At 37.6% G+C, this 15,599-nt stretch overlaps 1 protein-coding gene across 17 annotated transcripts in view; it reads right to left on the bottom strand.

Annotated features, from left to right (window-relative positions):
* Positions 1–15,599, bottom strand: part of syne1 (spectrin repeat containing nuclear envelope protein 1) — a 371,674-nt gene that overhangs the window by 337,777 nt on the left and 18,298 nt on the right. For all 17 annotated transcript variants that reach the window (XM_062977242.1, XM_062977181.1, XM_062977206.1 and 14 more), the window contains exon 2: positions 11,418–11,690. In XM_062977242.1, the coding sequence (XP_062833312.1) occupies positions 11,418–11,484 (67 nt within the window). In that variant the 5' untranslated portion in view covers positions 11,485–11,690. The remainder of the gene's footprint in view (positions 1–11,417; positions 11,691–15,599) is intronic.

Below are 15,599 nucleotides of genomic sequence, written 5' to 3'. Positions count from 1 at the left end.
GCTAACAAGATTCACACAGGGAGAATCATATAACGTGTTGCTATTGAAATAATGCCAAGAGCAGATCAAAAAGCTTGATCCCCAGTGTTATTATCTACCAGGCCAGAAAACATTTAGACAGTTATCCCTTGCTCCTATTAAATATTGCTGCTTTGCTGTTCTGACAGCTTTTAAGCTCAACATTTTGTCTCTGGATAAATAGATATCTCAGAATATGAGGCATCCATATTTGCCACATATTTGAAAAGAATACAGGCTCTTTTTCTCCTAGTGAGAAATGTTTGCTGTTTACAAGAAATGGCGGGAGTGGTGGTATGCTTCTATGTATTCCTAAAGAAGACATATTCAATTACTGGGACTCATTCGCTGGAAGTTTTGCTTGGGACCCCAAATTGCTTGAGAGGATTCATAGCAATATTGGTTACCCAAGGTTAGGTTGTGAGCACACATTTCTGCTCAGCTTCAGTCTTCCTGGACATTGACCAGCAACACTGTCCCTAGGGACAAATGTTCCAGCAGGGCAGCCACAGATACTCCGCTCAAAAGCATACAGAGATACTAAGTGAACCAGACAGAAGGAATTATTAGGGACCCAGGAAGTGAAAGTTCCAAAAATACAAATGTCTTAAGGCTTTTACCAGCCTCAGGCACTAGAAACTTGTGTTTTCCATCTCCTGTTGGAGGCTGATGGATTCATGCAGGGAGATAGGAGAAAGATCATTATTTGCTTACAAGTGGCAAAAGAGAGACTGATAAAAATCGCATCATTCGAAACATACAGAAGGTACAATAAAGTATTAAAAAATTAAAAGCAATTAAAAAGAACTTATTTTGTTGTATTTTAAAAATGCACAGAATAGAACACTTTATGCAAAGTCCATTCCCCATAAACAGCCAGTTTCCAAAGGCTTGCCAAAACAGAAGTTTTTTATGTGCTGCTAGGATATCATAATTTTCTTAAAACATGAGCCAGACAAAAAAGAAACTGCAGCTCATTAGATTCCTGCAGACCAGCCTGCACAACCTGCAACCCTTTGGGTGTTTGGGCCTCCTATTCACAGAAGCCCTAGCCAAATTTTCCAATGGTCATGAATTCTGAAAGCTGAAGTCCAAAGCACCTGGAGGATTGCAAGTTGTGCAGACATGGCCTGATACCTGCCAAGAGCCTTTCTCTGTCTTGTGCCAGGCCTGGCTTCTTTGCCGCAAAAATATCCTTTCCTAATTATTTTTATTATTTTTATTGTAAGACATAAAGTCTCAGTCTTAGACATAAAGACATAAAGCCTCAGTCTTCTCACAAAAAGAAAGTCAGCCTCAACCTCAGCAACATGGAGTGGATGAAGGATTGGGGGAAATCCAACCCCAAATAGGGAAAGAAGTCATCCAGGAATACCTGGCCGCTCTAAATGAATTTAAGTCTCCAGGGCCAGATCAACTACACCCAAGAGTATTGAAGGAACTAGCAGAAGTTATTTCAGAACCACTAGCAATCATTTTTGAGAGTTCTTGGAGAACGGGAGAAGTCCCAGCAGATTGGAGAAGGGCAGATGTGGTCCCTGTCTTCAAGAAGGGAAAAAAGGATGACCCAAACAATTACCGTCCAGTTAGCCTCACATCGATACCAGGCAAGTCCTGGGCCCGGTTCTGTTCAACATGTTTATTAACGACTTAGATGAAGGGTTAGAAGGCACAATCATCAAGTTTGCAGACAACACCAAATTGGGAGGGATAGCTAACACTCCAGAAGACAGGAGCAGAATTCAAAACAATCTTGACAGATTAGAGAGATGGACCGAAACTAACAAAATGAAGTTCAACAGGGACAAATGCAAGATACTTCACTTCGGCAGAAAAAATGAAATGCAGATACAGAATGGGGGACGCCTGGCTCGACAGCAGTACGTGTGAAAAAGATCCTGGAGTCCTTGTGGACAATAAGTTAAACATGAGCCTACAATGTGATGAGGCAGCGAAAAAAGCCAATGGGATTTTGGCTTGCATAAATAGAGGTATAGCTTCTAGATCCAGGGAAGTCATGCTACCCCTCTATTCTGCCTTGGTCAGACCACACCTGGAATACTGTGTCCAATTCTGGGCACCACAGTTGAAGGGAGAAGTTGACAAGCTGGAAAGCATCCAGAAGAGGGTGACTAAAATGATCAAGGGTCTGGAGAACAAGCCCTATGAGGAGTGGCTTAAAGAACTGGGTATGTTTAGCCTGCAGAAAAGAAGGCTGAGAGGAGACATGATAGCCATGTATAAATATGTGAGGGGAAGTCATAGGGAGGAGGGAGCAGCTTGTTTTCTGCTGCCCTGCAGACTAGGACACGGAACAATGGCTTCAAACTACAGGAAAGGAGATTCCACCTGAACATCAGGAAGAACTTCCTCACTGTGAGAGCTGTTCGGCAGTGGAACTCTCTGCCCCGGACAGTGGTGGAGGCTCCTTCTTTGGAGGCTTTTAAGCAGAGGCTGGATGGTCATCTGTCGGAGGTGCTTTGAATGCGATTTTCCTGCTTCTTGCAGGGGGTTGGACCCTATTCCCAGTTTTTGTGGTAAAATTAGGTGCCTCAGCTTATATTCAGGTCGGCTTATACTCGAGTATATACGGTATATATATTATATTATCAGAACATCTACATACTCATACTCTTTGAGAAAACTAACGCAGAAACAGTATTTTGGTAATAGTTGACAAAGAAGGTTGGGAGGAATGGAGCATTTTCCCCCTCAAGCTCATTTTTCCAAAACTTGCTCAGAAGATGGCTTAGAAAAATGATCCATGTGTTTCTTATTTGAGCTTCGGTGTTGAACCAAGCAGAATCTCTGAGTGGTCACGCACCTCTACTCAAAACCCATTTCAGACATAACTATTATACTGGAAATCTTTCAGGCAAGTGGCAGTGGTTTTAACTCTTCTGTAGATGCCATCCAGTCCTGGCAATTTGTTTCTGCACATGCTGTTAATTCATTCTAAATGTTGTACTTCTGCTACAAAGTTGCATGTGGTGTGAAAGTAACCTCAGTGAAGCTCTATGGTTTATTGATTTTGGCTGTATAATGCCTTTGACTCTGTGTGGTTTCTCTGCTAAGTTTTTCCACTGATCTTGCCATTTTCTGTCTTGCCATTCCAATGGAATGGCACATATGATTCACACAGTGTGACATGAGAATTAGTCATTTAAAAAGTTAATACTTTCCTCTCAGGTTTCATTTTTGTTCTTCAACCAATTATATACATTGAAAAGGTTAACTGACACCCTGAATCAATAGAAAGTTAGAGGTGACCCTCAAAATCTATTTTTAATCAAGTAAACTAGTGCTTTGTTACATTTTTTAAGCTAGGAAATTTTCATTGTCCTATTATTCTAAAAGGCTGGGGATATGATAAATCAAATCCACCAATCTCTAGAAACAATACAAATATTTACCAAGAGGAAAAAATTAAAATGACCCCAGCAGGAAAAAGTTTGTAAAACATAAAGCAACTATGATAATCATTCTTGTTCCAGCCTTTTTTATCCAAGGTAAATATACTCAGCTCCCTAAACCATTTCTAAAGACTGAAACATTGTTTATTTCACGCTCTTACCTAAACCTTATATAAAAACAACACGTTTGGTCTCAAATTTTCTAATGTACTGCTTTATGTGCAGAAAACATACACACACACATATATTGTATTATACTCTGGAAAAAATCCCAAACAATGTAGATTTTGAAATAAAAATGTAATCAACACTAGTAAATGATTTATTTAGACATGAAACAAAAGTGTAGCCTTTTAGCTCTAGGGTTGTCTCTATATTTGGTCAACATTAATTTTGATCAACATGAATTAAACTGTCTTCTTAAATCATTTGCTAGTACCTACCATCCATATATAATGTGTCAATTTAAAGCAGAATATGCTTTCAAAAATATCACTCTTCTGAATATTTAAAAATGGCCAAAAAATAAAACTAACCTCCCAACATTTACTTCTCTAACCTGGAGAAAATATTCCCATTCTGACATGGTCTAAACATGTTAGACATGGTCTAAACATGTTAGGCCGGGCTGTGGCGCAGCCTGGATAGCAAGCCAGCTGTAACAAATCACTCTGACCAAGAGATCATGAGTTCGAGGCCAGCCCGTGCCTGCGTCTTGTCTCTGTCTCTGTTCTATGTTATGGCATTGAATGTTTGCCTTTATGTGTGCAATGTGATCCGCCCTGAGTCCCCTTCGGGGTGAGAAGGGCGGAATATAAATGCTGTAAATAAATAAATAAATAGACTACTACTCCCATTGCATCAAGTCTGCTTGGTCATTTTGTTGAAATTTTGGGCATTGTAGTCCAAAGCATAAAGGGGAAAATAGGTCGGGGGCATATGGTGGAAGGGTTATATCCAAACTGTGTCTCTCTACCAACAGGATACTCTTTTATTCAACAAAGATGTCCATCAGTTTAACATAAAGAGGACATTCTCTGACATGTTTGATTTTTCTCTCTTTCCTCAGCAACACTTTAGACTGAATCAAATGGTCCTCACATTATTTTAGGGGCAAAATAGAAGAAAGAGCTGTAAGATTAATTGGGGAAAAAATATAGACTCTGCTCCTTGGAAAAGGATCTCATATTCGTAAATATATGCGTGATTTTTGTGAGTTCAATATATTTGCTTGCTCTATACCACTGATGTGGTATAGAAAATCCTATTGGATTTTTAGTTGTTGTATCATATTGTTGACAACAAATTGAACATGAGGCAACAATGTAATTCAGCAGCTAAAAAGCCAATGGGATTTTGGGCTGTATCAAAAGGAGTGTAGTGTCTAGAGCACAGGAAATAATGGCGGCTCTAAATTCTGCTTTGGTCAGACCTCGCTTGGAATACTGTGTCCAATTCTGGGCACCATAATTCAAGAGGGTTATTGACAAGCTGGAACATGTCCAGAGGAGGGCGACTAAAACAATGAAAGGTCTGGAGACCATGCTCTATGAGGAGCAGCTGAAAGAGCTGGGTGTGTTTAGACTGGAGAAGAGAAGATTGAGAGAAGACATGTTCACCATGTTTAAATACTTGAAAGGCTGTCCGTTGCCCTGGAGACTAGGACTCAGAGCAATAGGTTAAAATTATAGGAAAGGAGATCCTACCTGAACATTAGGAAGAACTTCCTGACTGTAAGAGCTGTTCAACAATGGAACTCTCTGCCTCGGAGTGTGGTGGAGGCTCCTTCTATGGAAGCTTTAAAGCAGAGGTTGGGTGGCCATCTGTTGGAGGAACTTTGACTGTGCTTTTCTTGCATGGCAGGGAGTTGGACGGGATGCCATATACACTACCATATTTGCTTTCAGAAAGCAAATTAATTTCATTGAACTGGATTATATGGCAGTGGAGACTCCTATAATCCAGTTCAATTATCATAATGGCTGAAGAAGGAACCTTACTTTGAACTGTTGTTCTTAACTGATGTAGAAAAATGTTTTTTATTCTCAAAGAACAAATATATTTAAGTGTTTTTCAACATATACAGTATTTGTTCTCTTGAATAAATTGTATAAATAATAATTGCACAAGGAAATTATTTATCCTAGAGCAATATTTTGAATAAGGTCAGTAGGCAGTTAAGAATTGTAGCTAATCTATGAGAATTCAAACATCAAGAAGCCGTGTGAATTTATGTTTATGCATACATAGTATTAAGTACACTGAAATGAGCAGTTAGGTTCTTGTTTGTACCATACAGAAATCATTTTTATAATTTCAATTTTACTTATTTTGAATCTTGATTTGTAAGGTGCTGCATGGTTTCCTCTAAAAATATCCAGACAATATATTTCCATTTTTCTTCTGAACAACTCTTTGAGATGCATTATATATTATGAGACAATTGCTTGTCCTAGGCCAGTGAAGGATTTCATGGCTGAACAGAGATAAGAATTCACTTGCGTGTGTGTGTGTGTGTGTGGGCATGCTTGGATGCTCTTCATGATTTTAGCTGCTATACCTCCCAGTTTCATAGTGGTAGCATTTTGCAGTTGATGGTTGGATAAAAGATGATTTCAGTGTTTTTCACCTCTTTTTACCATTTTATTGCTCACTTGAAATGTATCATGACTAACAGTCACATTTTAACACTGAATGCAAAAGGCTGAGCAAGTACATTTTAGGATCTAATGCTTAGGATTTATACACTTTTGGAATTCCAAATACTTCATGCAGGTGTGGGTGTGTGTATGTGGATGTATGTGGATTTATTTCTGTTTGTATGTGTATATATACACACACACACAATCTCAATAATCCAGCCAACACCTCTGTTAGATAAACAAGTATTGTATAATTAATCCAAAATTGCAACAAGGAATGTGCTGTGAAACACTGGATATTGGACAGTGTTTTCCTAGAGCTATTTAAACTGCAATCCTATATCACCTTGCCTGGGATAAAGCCACATAGTGGGGACATAGTCCTAGGCAAACTGGAACAGGATTACAGTTGAAAAGCATAAATACAAAAAAAGTCAACTAATTTTGAGTATACAGATGGGAATGAATGCTAATGTGAATTGATCCCCAAATCTAAAAACTTAAAAGGAGCTATGCAAGGTGTGGAAACTGGGCTGGTGGGGGGAGCAGGACACATTTAACAACTTGGATAGTACTTTTACAGTGTGTCTAAACAACACCAGGCAGTAATGTTCCAATGACAATGAAAGTATGAAAAGTTCCTCCATTCCAAAATCACCAACATCCCCGCCACCACAGATAACTGTATTCATAGCCTAGGAGCATTACATGTACCAAATATCACTTGAAAGAGACCCATGGCTGTCATAGTGAAATTATCTTCTATCTGGAATTAAATGCTTAAGTACCTATAGATTTCTATCACACTTGGAGACAAAAGTTAAATATGGTATGAAATTCAAATTATGAACAAACTAGACATGTATATTTAGATATTTAGAACAAACTAGACATATATAATCCAGAGAAAAATTCAACGTAAATTGCTTTCAAATAAAAATCTTCAAAGTATTACGTATTTTTGACGGCATTCCTGTCTTAGCATTACAAAGATTGCTGAGTGCTATTTTATGTCCCTGTTGAACAACCACCAGCCACCAATCGTGACTTCATATATTTATCTGGAAAATGAGCATGACTATTTATTTGCAACATCGTAATCCATGGTTCAATAACAGAATTACAATGAAAAGACATTTGGCATTCAGGATTATATTTGTTCAAGACCAAATGCACTTTCTTAAAGTCTGAAATTCATTACTAATATGTTGCCACAGTTTCTAAGCACTCAAAGAGTCCAAATAAGACAGTTATTAGTTTTAAAATTGTTTGATCATATCTGCACTTAACAATATTGAATCTACAGTATTTTACTATAATTATTACTGTAATAAATTAGCAAGGGCTGTTTACAAAAATAAAACTATCCTTTCCAACACCCTAAGATTTTGGGCACATTTACAGTGATCAAATGGTCCAGTTTGAAGTTAGGTTCAAACCATGGCAAATGCAAAACAAACACCGTCAAAGTGCTCTGCACTGTGAAATAAAGTACATCAAGCAAAGTTGGTGGTGGGATGTGTGTGTGTGTGTGTGTGTGTGTGCGTGTGTGTCCAAAACATTAAGCCCTAAACACAGGGCCCTTACAGATAGGCCCTATATCCTAGGATCTGATCACAGGTTTTCTGTTTATCCCAGATTATCTGGCATTTTGGTGGGGAAAAAATCTAAAAAATCTACATAATTTCCAGAATCATAATGCATAATTTCCAGCCAGCATCCAATAGTCTATTATTGTACAAGTAGCTTGAGGATATGATGGCATTTAAATTCCAGGAGCTCCTGGATGAAGCAGATTATCTAGATACTTTTCAGTCTGGCTCCAGGCCTCATTGTGAGATGGAGATGGTTTTCATCATCTTGGCAGATGATCTATGCTAAGAATTAGATATAGTGCCAAATCTTGAGACAGCATCTTTTATATTGTGCTGAATCATATGTTAAACTAAAATAAATTAATATAATATGAATACACAGATACACACACATTTTACTCTTACTTGTGAAAAAGGGAGTAAGATTTATCATAACAAGGAAAATATTAAAGCCACTTTAATACCCTGCTAAACTAGTAGAATCAGGAAGTGTAAACCACAATATGGTATTATGGGTTATGTATGGCCTAACAGAACACAAGATGTTTAGACCTGACATAGCATTTTCAAGTTTGCAGGGTCATTTACAACTTCCAGATCACTTATGTTTGACATCTGCTAGAGATTAACTTCTAAATTCATGGAGGCCAGAAAGAGTCTGCACTGCAGATTGTCTGCTCATCCATAATGCAGGACGATGGCCTAAAAAAAGAATTGTACTCAAACTCAGTAGAGGTGAAATTTTTTACCTCCTGTTTGATCTTGCAGTAAAAGCTGACTAAACCATTTTTTTATTTTAGAGGCAAGCAAAAGGAAATCAGCAAACAGGTTGGAAGACTGTGGAGACAAATACAAGACTCCGTGTGCCTGATAAATTGCTTTCTATCCTCTTCTATTGAATGGTTCCCATTTATCTAATTCAGAAATTTATATGCTTTGAATCATAAACAACATGATATACAAAGCTCCATAAAAGCAGAATAGCAAAACAACAACAAATCTCCCTTCATGTTTGTTATGATCTTTTTTAAAAAAAAACCCTATAAATCAGAACAGGTGAAATAATGCAATGCAATTCCAAATTTATTTCAAATGCTGAAAAAGTGAAAAGAAAGATTTTGAAGTTTTTCTTTCAGAGTGAACCCCATTTTAAATATCACTGTAAGCAAGTAGATATTGGAAAAGAATATAAAAGGAAGTTTCACATGTATTATTAATTATTCATTTATGTCCTACTTTTTCCCCAGATCCTCCAACTTGTGATTTTGGGTGGCTTAAAAAATTAAAAGCAATAACAAAACATAAAACATAAGTAAAAATGTATTTTAAAATGCTTATTAAAATGCAGTTAAACTAGCTATACAATTAAAACTCCTAAGAGGGAATAAGGTAAAAAAAAAAACATGTAAACAGCATACTGTAAAAAGCCCTTGTAGTCAGTTTGTAAAAATTGAATTGAATGGAAAAAATACCATTTGTCAATAAAAGGACAGCAAAGATACAGCTAACTATGGCACATGCGCCAGAAGAGGCACACAGTGCTCTCTCCCTTGGCATGCTTACCATCTCCCTCACCATCCCACTCCCTGCTTGCTTTTTATAGGGTTTTACAGGACATATCCAAAACTATGGAATGGAAATGTGGAGCTAGGTAATAAGAAAAGTTTTGGGTGCTATCAGTATGCTGTGGTCACTTTGCTCCAAAATTCTATATGACTTCTCCCAGTAATTTCATGTATATGTTAAATAATAAAAATAAAATAAATACTTAATTTATATTCTGCCCTATCTCCCCCAAGGGGACTCGGGGCAGATTCCAACAACAAAAAGACAAACATTCAATGCCTGAAACAATAAATACAAATACAATATTAAACCACCCAAAAACCCAAATAAAACAACATATACCAAAATAAACTGACATATACCAAACTAAACCCACATATAAAACCAAATTATAATATATAACCTAAAATTAAATTTACATTATGTTTAGCATAAAAGCATGAATCTTAATTTATTTATTTATTAAAAAAAACACCAAGGTTCAATTGCTATAGCATAGGAGACTCCACAGAACATGTAGGATAATCCCAAGCATTACCTGCTGAGTTTTTCCTTCCAAGGAAAAAAGAACAGCTGCTATAAAATATTGCTTGTGAGACCTATCCAAGAAAAATGTACCACAAGAATACCACTGTGAATGACATCAAAATCAGTTCAGCAGAACAGAGACACACTCTAGCACAGATCATCCATAAGGGAGGTCATCATATACTTCAATACCATTTTTTCTATGCTTCTTCATACATAATCATCTGTTTCACAAAGAGAGGATCAAGCCTTAAAGAAATACTTATTATTATTATTATTATTATTATTATTATTATTATTATTGACACAACAACATTGTATGTCACAGCAAACAAGATAGATATGCTGGATTTCGTATCACAAAATCACAAGTCAAACACTTCCCAAGTGTTTAGGACTGTGTGATGTATTTTCGAATGATGCGTGCAGATCCCAGTAGAATATTATTATTATTATTATTATTATTATTATTATTATTATTACCCCACTTTATCCCCTCCAAAGGGGATTCAAGCAGCCTACAATAGCAGTTGACAAGTAGTACCCACCAACTCTCACAATCTCATGGTGAATAAGACAACCTCAACACATTGGACTAAAATTGGCAGCATGCACTGATTTTAGCCCAGGCCACTCATGGAGCCAGTTGGCTCCTATCATATGATACCATGCTAGAGAGCTCCCATGTTTCCATTAAATCTATGGGGGGTGGTAAGGGGTGGTTCAAAAGATCTCTAAGATATTAGGTTTTCAACTCACGCTGTAGACAGAAAAGGGTCACTTTGAACATTGTAATAAATCATGTGACTCACTAGATTTTAGAATCACAGCTAAGGCATCTCCCCTTCTCCATACCTTGATCCCACCACCACCATCACCAAGTTCCATATGCAGCCCCTGCAGCCAGGCACTCAAAGCACATTCTATTTTTATTATATCTAGATTAGCGTTACATCATAAATTGTGGTTAATCTTGACTATTGTTTCTTGAGATAACCATTGACTCGAAGTTGTTTTGAACAGACAATAGTTGAGACAAACTGAAGTCTGCTCATTAATTTGGTATAGTTAACCAAAAACTGAAGGAAATTATTCTGATCTTATTTTGGAATCCAGAATGCCTTGTGAAGGAAAATTGATCTTTTTTGTGTCTAGAAATAAAATATTGTCCCTATGTGTTACAAGCTACATTCTTTTGGTATTTCTGTAGCAATTGTAATTTGTTAATTAACTAAACATAGGTATTGGCATTTATAAATTTTCAGTGACCACTTGTATCTCAGAAAAGTAGCATGTTTTACAGCAAGTACACAGGATGGACAAATTACTGACTGCAGTTCTGCATCACTCAGTATGCTCTCACATAACCATAGTAGCTTTTAAATAACCATAGTGGCTGGATTAGATACATTACTATCTTAAGGACATTGTTAATAACAAGTTAGGAACTGGCTAGACAAACAATGTTTGGACTTAAATGAATGCAAAAGCATTCATTTTCATTTTCAAAAGGAGCTAATTCAAAGGTTCCTTGTGGATTTGCTGAATGTTTTTCAGTAGACTAAACATGAAACAAAAGGCTGTGTTTCACTGGAGTTAAGTAAAATCTGAAAAAGTAGACATAGCTATGCTTACAGTCTCTACTAATCACTCACCTTGAAGTCTCTGCATGACACCAGCAATATCCCGAGGTGTTCTTGCCGCTAACCTTGAGGAAGCCATTTCTGGTCTGCAGAAAAAATACTTCTGTATACAGAATATCCACTTTAAGATGGCAGAGTCTGATCATTTCATTTTGCAAAATATCATAACTTGCAGCACTGCATGTAGTAAGTCACTGCAGGGTTTTATTTCTAGCTAAGAAATGTTCACTTTTCCAGAGAGATTGCGCAGTAGAACCGCTTCCGTTTCTGAGACCTGAACCAAACCTGAAATGAAAGAGAAATGACATTATTATTGAGAGAACACCCATAGTCATTTTTATTAAAATAGCTCACAATATCATCAGTAAATCACGCATGAAGAAATCTGGTTGCTTGGCTATCACGGGTGACTAATGACCTAATTCTATAAGCAACTGCATTGGAAAAGCAACTCAACCATTTTTGCACCAGAGAAATACTGGCAGGATTTTATGGACTCGTATGGAACTATCCGCAGGCTTCATGTCAAAGTAGCCATGCAGTTCAATACTACTGCCCTGGCATTCTCTAGTGAGAAAGCATTACTATCAAAAGACATGATTGTGTGATTGCAAAATAAGTTTAGTGTCTGAAGTAAAATAAGCAAAACTCTGAGATCTGACCATGTGCCATCTTATTGTATTTCAGTTATCCTGAATTCAATTTTCACTGCAAATCTCATCCTTCACATATGTAATTATTAACCAATTATGACTGTGTTCATGATTGAAACATATTGGATGCTAAAATAACAATGCCAGCATACTCTGTTATGTACATCTTTCAGTTGTTAATGTAAGAAGTTTTATTGTTTTAAAATCTGACTAATAATCTGGCTAACAGAATTTAAAACTTTCAGTTAAGAAATTATTTGCCAAGCTCTGATTGTTTCAGAACACAAAACTACAACCTCATAGGCTTCCTCTGTCGACATCCGGTGGAAGTTTTTTTTTTTTTTTTAAATCACTCTGGACCCTATATGCACACATGTGACTATCTTAATATAAATACATGCAGATTTGCATGTTCATATATGACGTTCAGCACATATCAAAGGGATTTTTTTAAAAAAATCCACCCGATTTCTCTTTTACCCAAATTGTTTATTCAACCTTTGTTTAATGTTATAAAGTTTAAAATAAAGAATTCCAGAGAGTTTTAATTGCTCTCCATTCCTCCTTCCTTTAAATCAGTTGTGTGTCCATCTGACAGTCCAATCAGCTGTTTCAGGCTTTTTAAAAGCATGTGCTGGAGAAGTCTCCACAGGGGGGAGGGAAGGAAATCACATGTTTTTCGTGAGTGCAGGGATGTACAGTGATGAGAATTTGTGTATTTTCCAGCTGGAATTGGGATAAAAGGGGATATTTTTACCCTGTGTTTTTTGTCCATTGCTGCGAATCAGCATGGATTTACCACTAGCGTCATGTAGCCCCTCCCCCCTTAACTCGGGAAATCCCATGTTTTAGGTGCTATGTAGATGGGCCCTCAGTAATTAAAGGACAGGTATGCATCATAGTGAGACCCATTTTAGATATCACTGTAAGCAAGAGTCTCAGGCTGGTATATGCTGTCCATTACTCCAATAAAAGTTGGAATAACTAAATGAACTGTTTACTTATTGCAATATTAATATCACAATACACAAAGGGTGAACAGAAAGTCCACAGTGTGTTCAACTGTTCTTGTTTTTTATGGAAATTATTGGGATTCCTAATAAATGGTGACCTCCTATAACTCTGATTTATTGACACATTTGAATTGAGTATTGGTCTGGTATTTAGTCTTCTTTGCAATTCTGTTTTGTTTTTGTCATTCCCAAAATCTACCGAGCATGTCCAGCATGGGAAGTAATCTAATAGGATATGGGGCTAACAGGCAGCAAAGCCCTCTATAAGAAACAAGTGAACTAGAAGAGTATTAAGAGTGGGTATGAGGACTGCTAAATCATATTTCTTCTATTAGCTTCTTCTAACTTTTTGAAACCTCTCCAAACACCCTTTTATCTTAGAAGAATAAGAATGGTCTCTGTACCCCTCTCAGGGAGAAAAAAAGTATATTGATGAAAAAGCAAAGAGGCAGGAAATGTCTGTTATTCCAGTTATCCCAACTAAACAGATATCTATCTACACATTTGAATAAAGCTACATCTAAATATGGAAAAACTTTAAATACTAGAGGGCTTTTAAATAATAAAGTGCATTAAAAATTCTGTTGACAAAACGATTGGCTTTTTCATTATAGTTGCATCTTATTCTGATGTATGTGAGTTTGTGCCATCAAGTCACCTGTAAATTATGGTGATCACCAGGAACTTTCTAAATTTTCTGTGGCAAGAAATATGCAGAAGTTTTTTTTTCAGTTCATTCCTCTCAAATATAGCCTAAAGCACCTGATATCCATTGGAAGTCTTGCATCTAAGCATTAACCAGGGTTGACCCTGCTTAGCCTCCAAGATCAAATGGGATGTCGTACCTTTAGGTTATTTCCTTAAAACATTATAACCATATTTAAAAGCATGTTATGTAATCTCACATCCATCAATAGCTGCAGAGCACAGATTGTGGTATTGTAGTAGTAGGGTAGTGCCAGAAATATCCCCTGTATGTTTAGTGCACAGCTGTGCCTATATTGAACACAAAGTTTGGAGGGACAAAGGAAGACTCCTCATAGGTAGAGGGCTCCTTCTGAAGAGTGGGGGGGGGGTTTCCTCTTCAGGAGGCAGATAACTTTTTTCCAAGTATTTCCAAAGTTCTGCCCTGCAGAAGAGTCGTGGATCTTCTGCAACACAGAACAATGCCGATATGGGAAATAAAATATAGTACAACCCAGTATCAACAGGACTGTCGGACCCAAGGCAGCGGGGCACCAAGAACCATACACGGAGGCCAATCTCTATCTAATATCTTTATTAAGTAAATATATAAAAGCAATAAAAACAAGTGAAGAATATAGTTCAGAGGCAGACCTTTCAAATAAGGTCAAATATAGTCCAAAAATGTATTGTCCAATAAATGATATTAGAGTTCAAAGTTTTAATCCAATAACCGAAACACACACTATTGCCAAGCAATAGTGTGGGGAAATGCCAGAGTCTTAGGAGTCCAAGGTAGCTTGACAACAAGGCTGGATACAATCTTGATTCTTTAACAAGGTCCGTGACTAGGAACAAGGCAAACAGTGATTCTTGGAACAAGATCCGTGGTTAAAACAAGGCAAGGCAAATCTTGAATACTTGATCCGGAAAGCAAGGAACTGGGGTTGCGAAGTCCACACACGATCTTACTCCTGAAGCTGCTCTGTTGACTCCGCAAAGATTCTCCCGTGTCAGGCACCTATATTGGGGTCTCGTTTTCCCGCCAACAACCTCTTTCCCTAGAGAACGGGAAGCGAAACCCAACTTTGTCCAGATGCAAGACTCCTTAGAATTTCCCAAGGGAAGCAGGTCTAATCAGCCTGTTGTTTGGCTGCAATCCGTAAACTCCTGCGATTCTGTTCCCTCACTCCTCTGTCTGCAGAATAGGACTGTCTCCTAGGGAACGGGGGCGAGGAATGCCCAAGGTCTGTTTTACTGAGTTCTTGGGTACAAACATCAACATCCGGTAGGTGAAAAGATTCCGGCTCTTGTTGAACCGGCGAAAACCCCATGTTTTCGTCTTCATCTGCCACGATGGCACTAGGAACAGGACTACAAGGCCCATGAGGCATCACAAGGACTAGCATTCACAGTTTTTTATCCACATCTGACAAAATATGTGCTCCCTATTCATTTTCTAGGATCACCAATGTGGCTCTATTCTTGGACCAAAAATCCTTCATTCCAGAAGAGCTTGCTATCATCCATAGTTTCATGTAAACATGAGAGGTTTGAGAATGTATCTCCCCCAGATACACGGTTTGTACTGTATACAGGCTTCATTCTTGGAGATGAATACAAGAAGATTGTTTATGAATCAGCTTTAGATGTTGTTTTTATCTTTCTTATCTACCCTCTCATTTTAAACTATGATCTGCTTTTATCTTTTCCAGAATACCTGCACCCTGAATGGATATTGCTGGCCGAGACCAATGAACTGCTTGGCCCTGCTTTCAGAATCCCATTCAGTTCTGGACCAGCTATGGCTGCTGTAAGACTTCAGGGGCACTTCAGACTGCACT

Source organism: Anolis carolinensis, chromosome 1, assembly GCF_035594765.1.
Source record: "Anolis carolinensis isolate JA03-04 chromosome 1, rAnoCar3.1.pri, whole genome shotgun sequence".
Taxonomy (NCBI): domain Eukaryota; kingdom Metazoa; phylum Chordata; class Lepidosauria; order Squamata; family Dactyloidae; genus Anolis; species Anolis carolinensis.
This window is presented reverse-complemented; position numbering and strand designations above follow the sequence as displayed.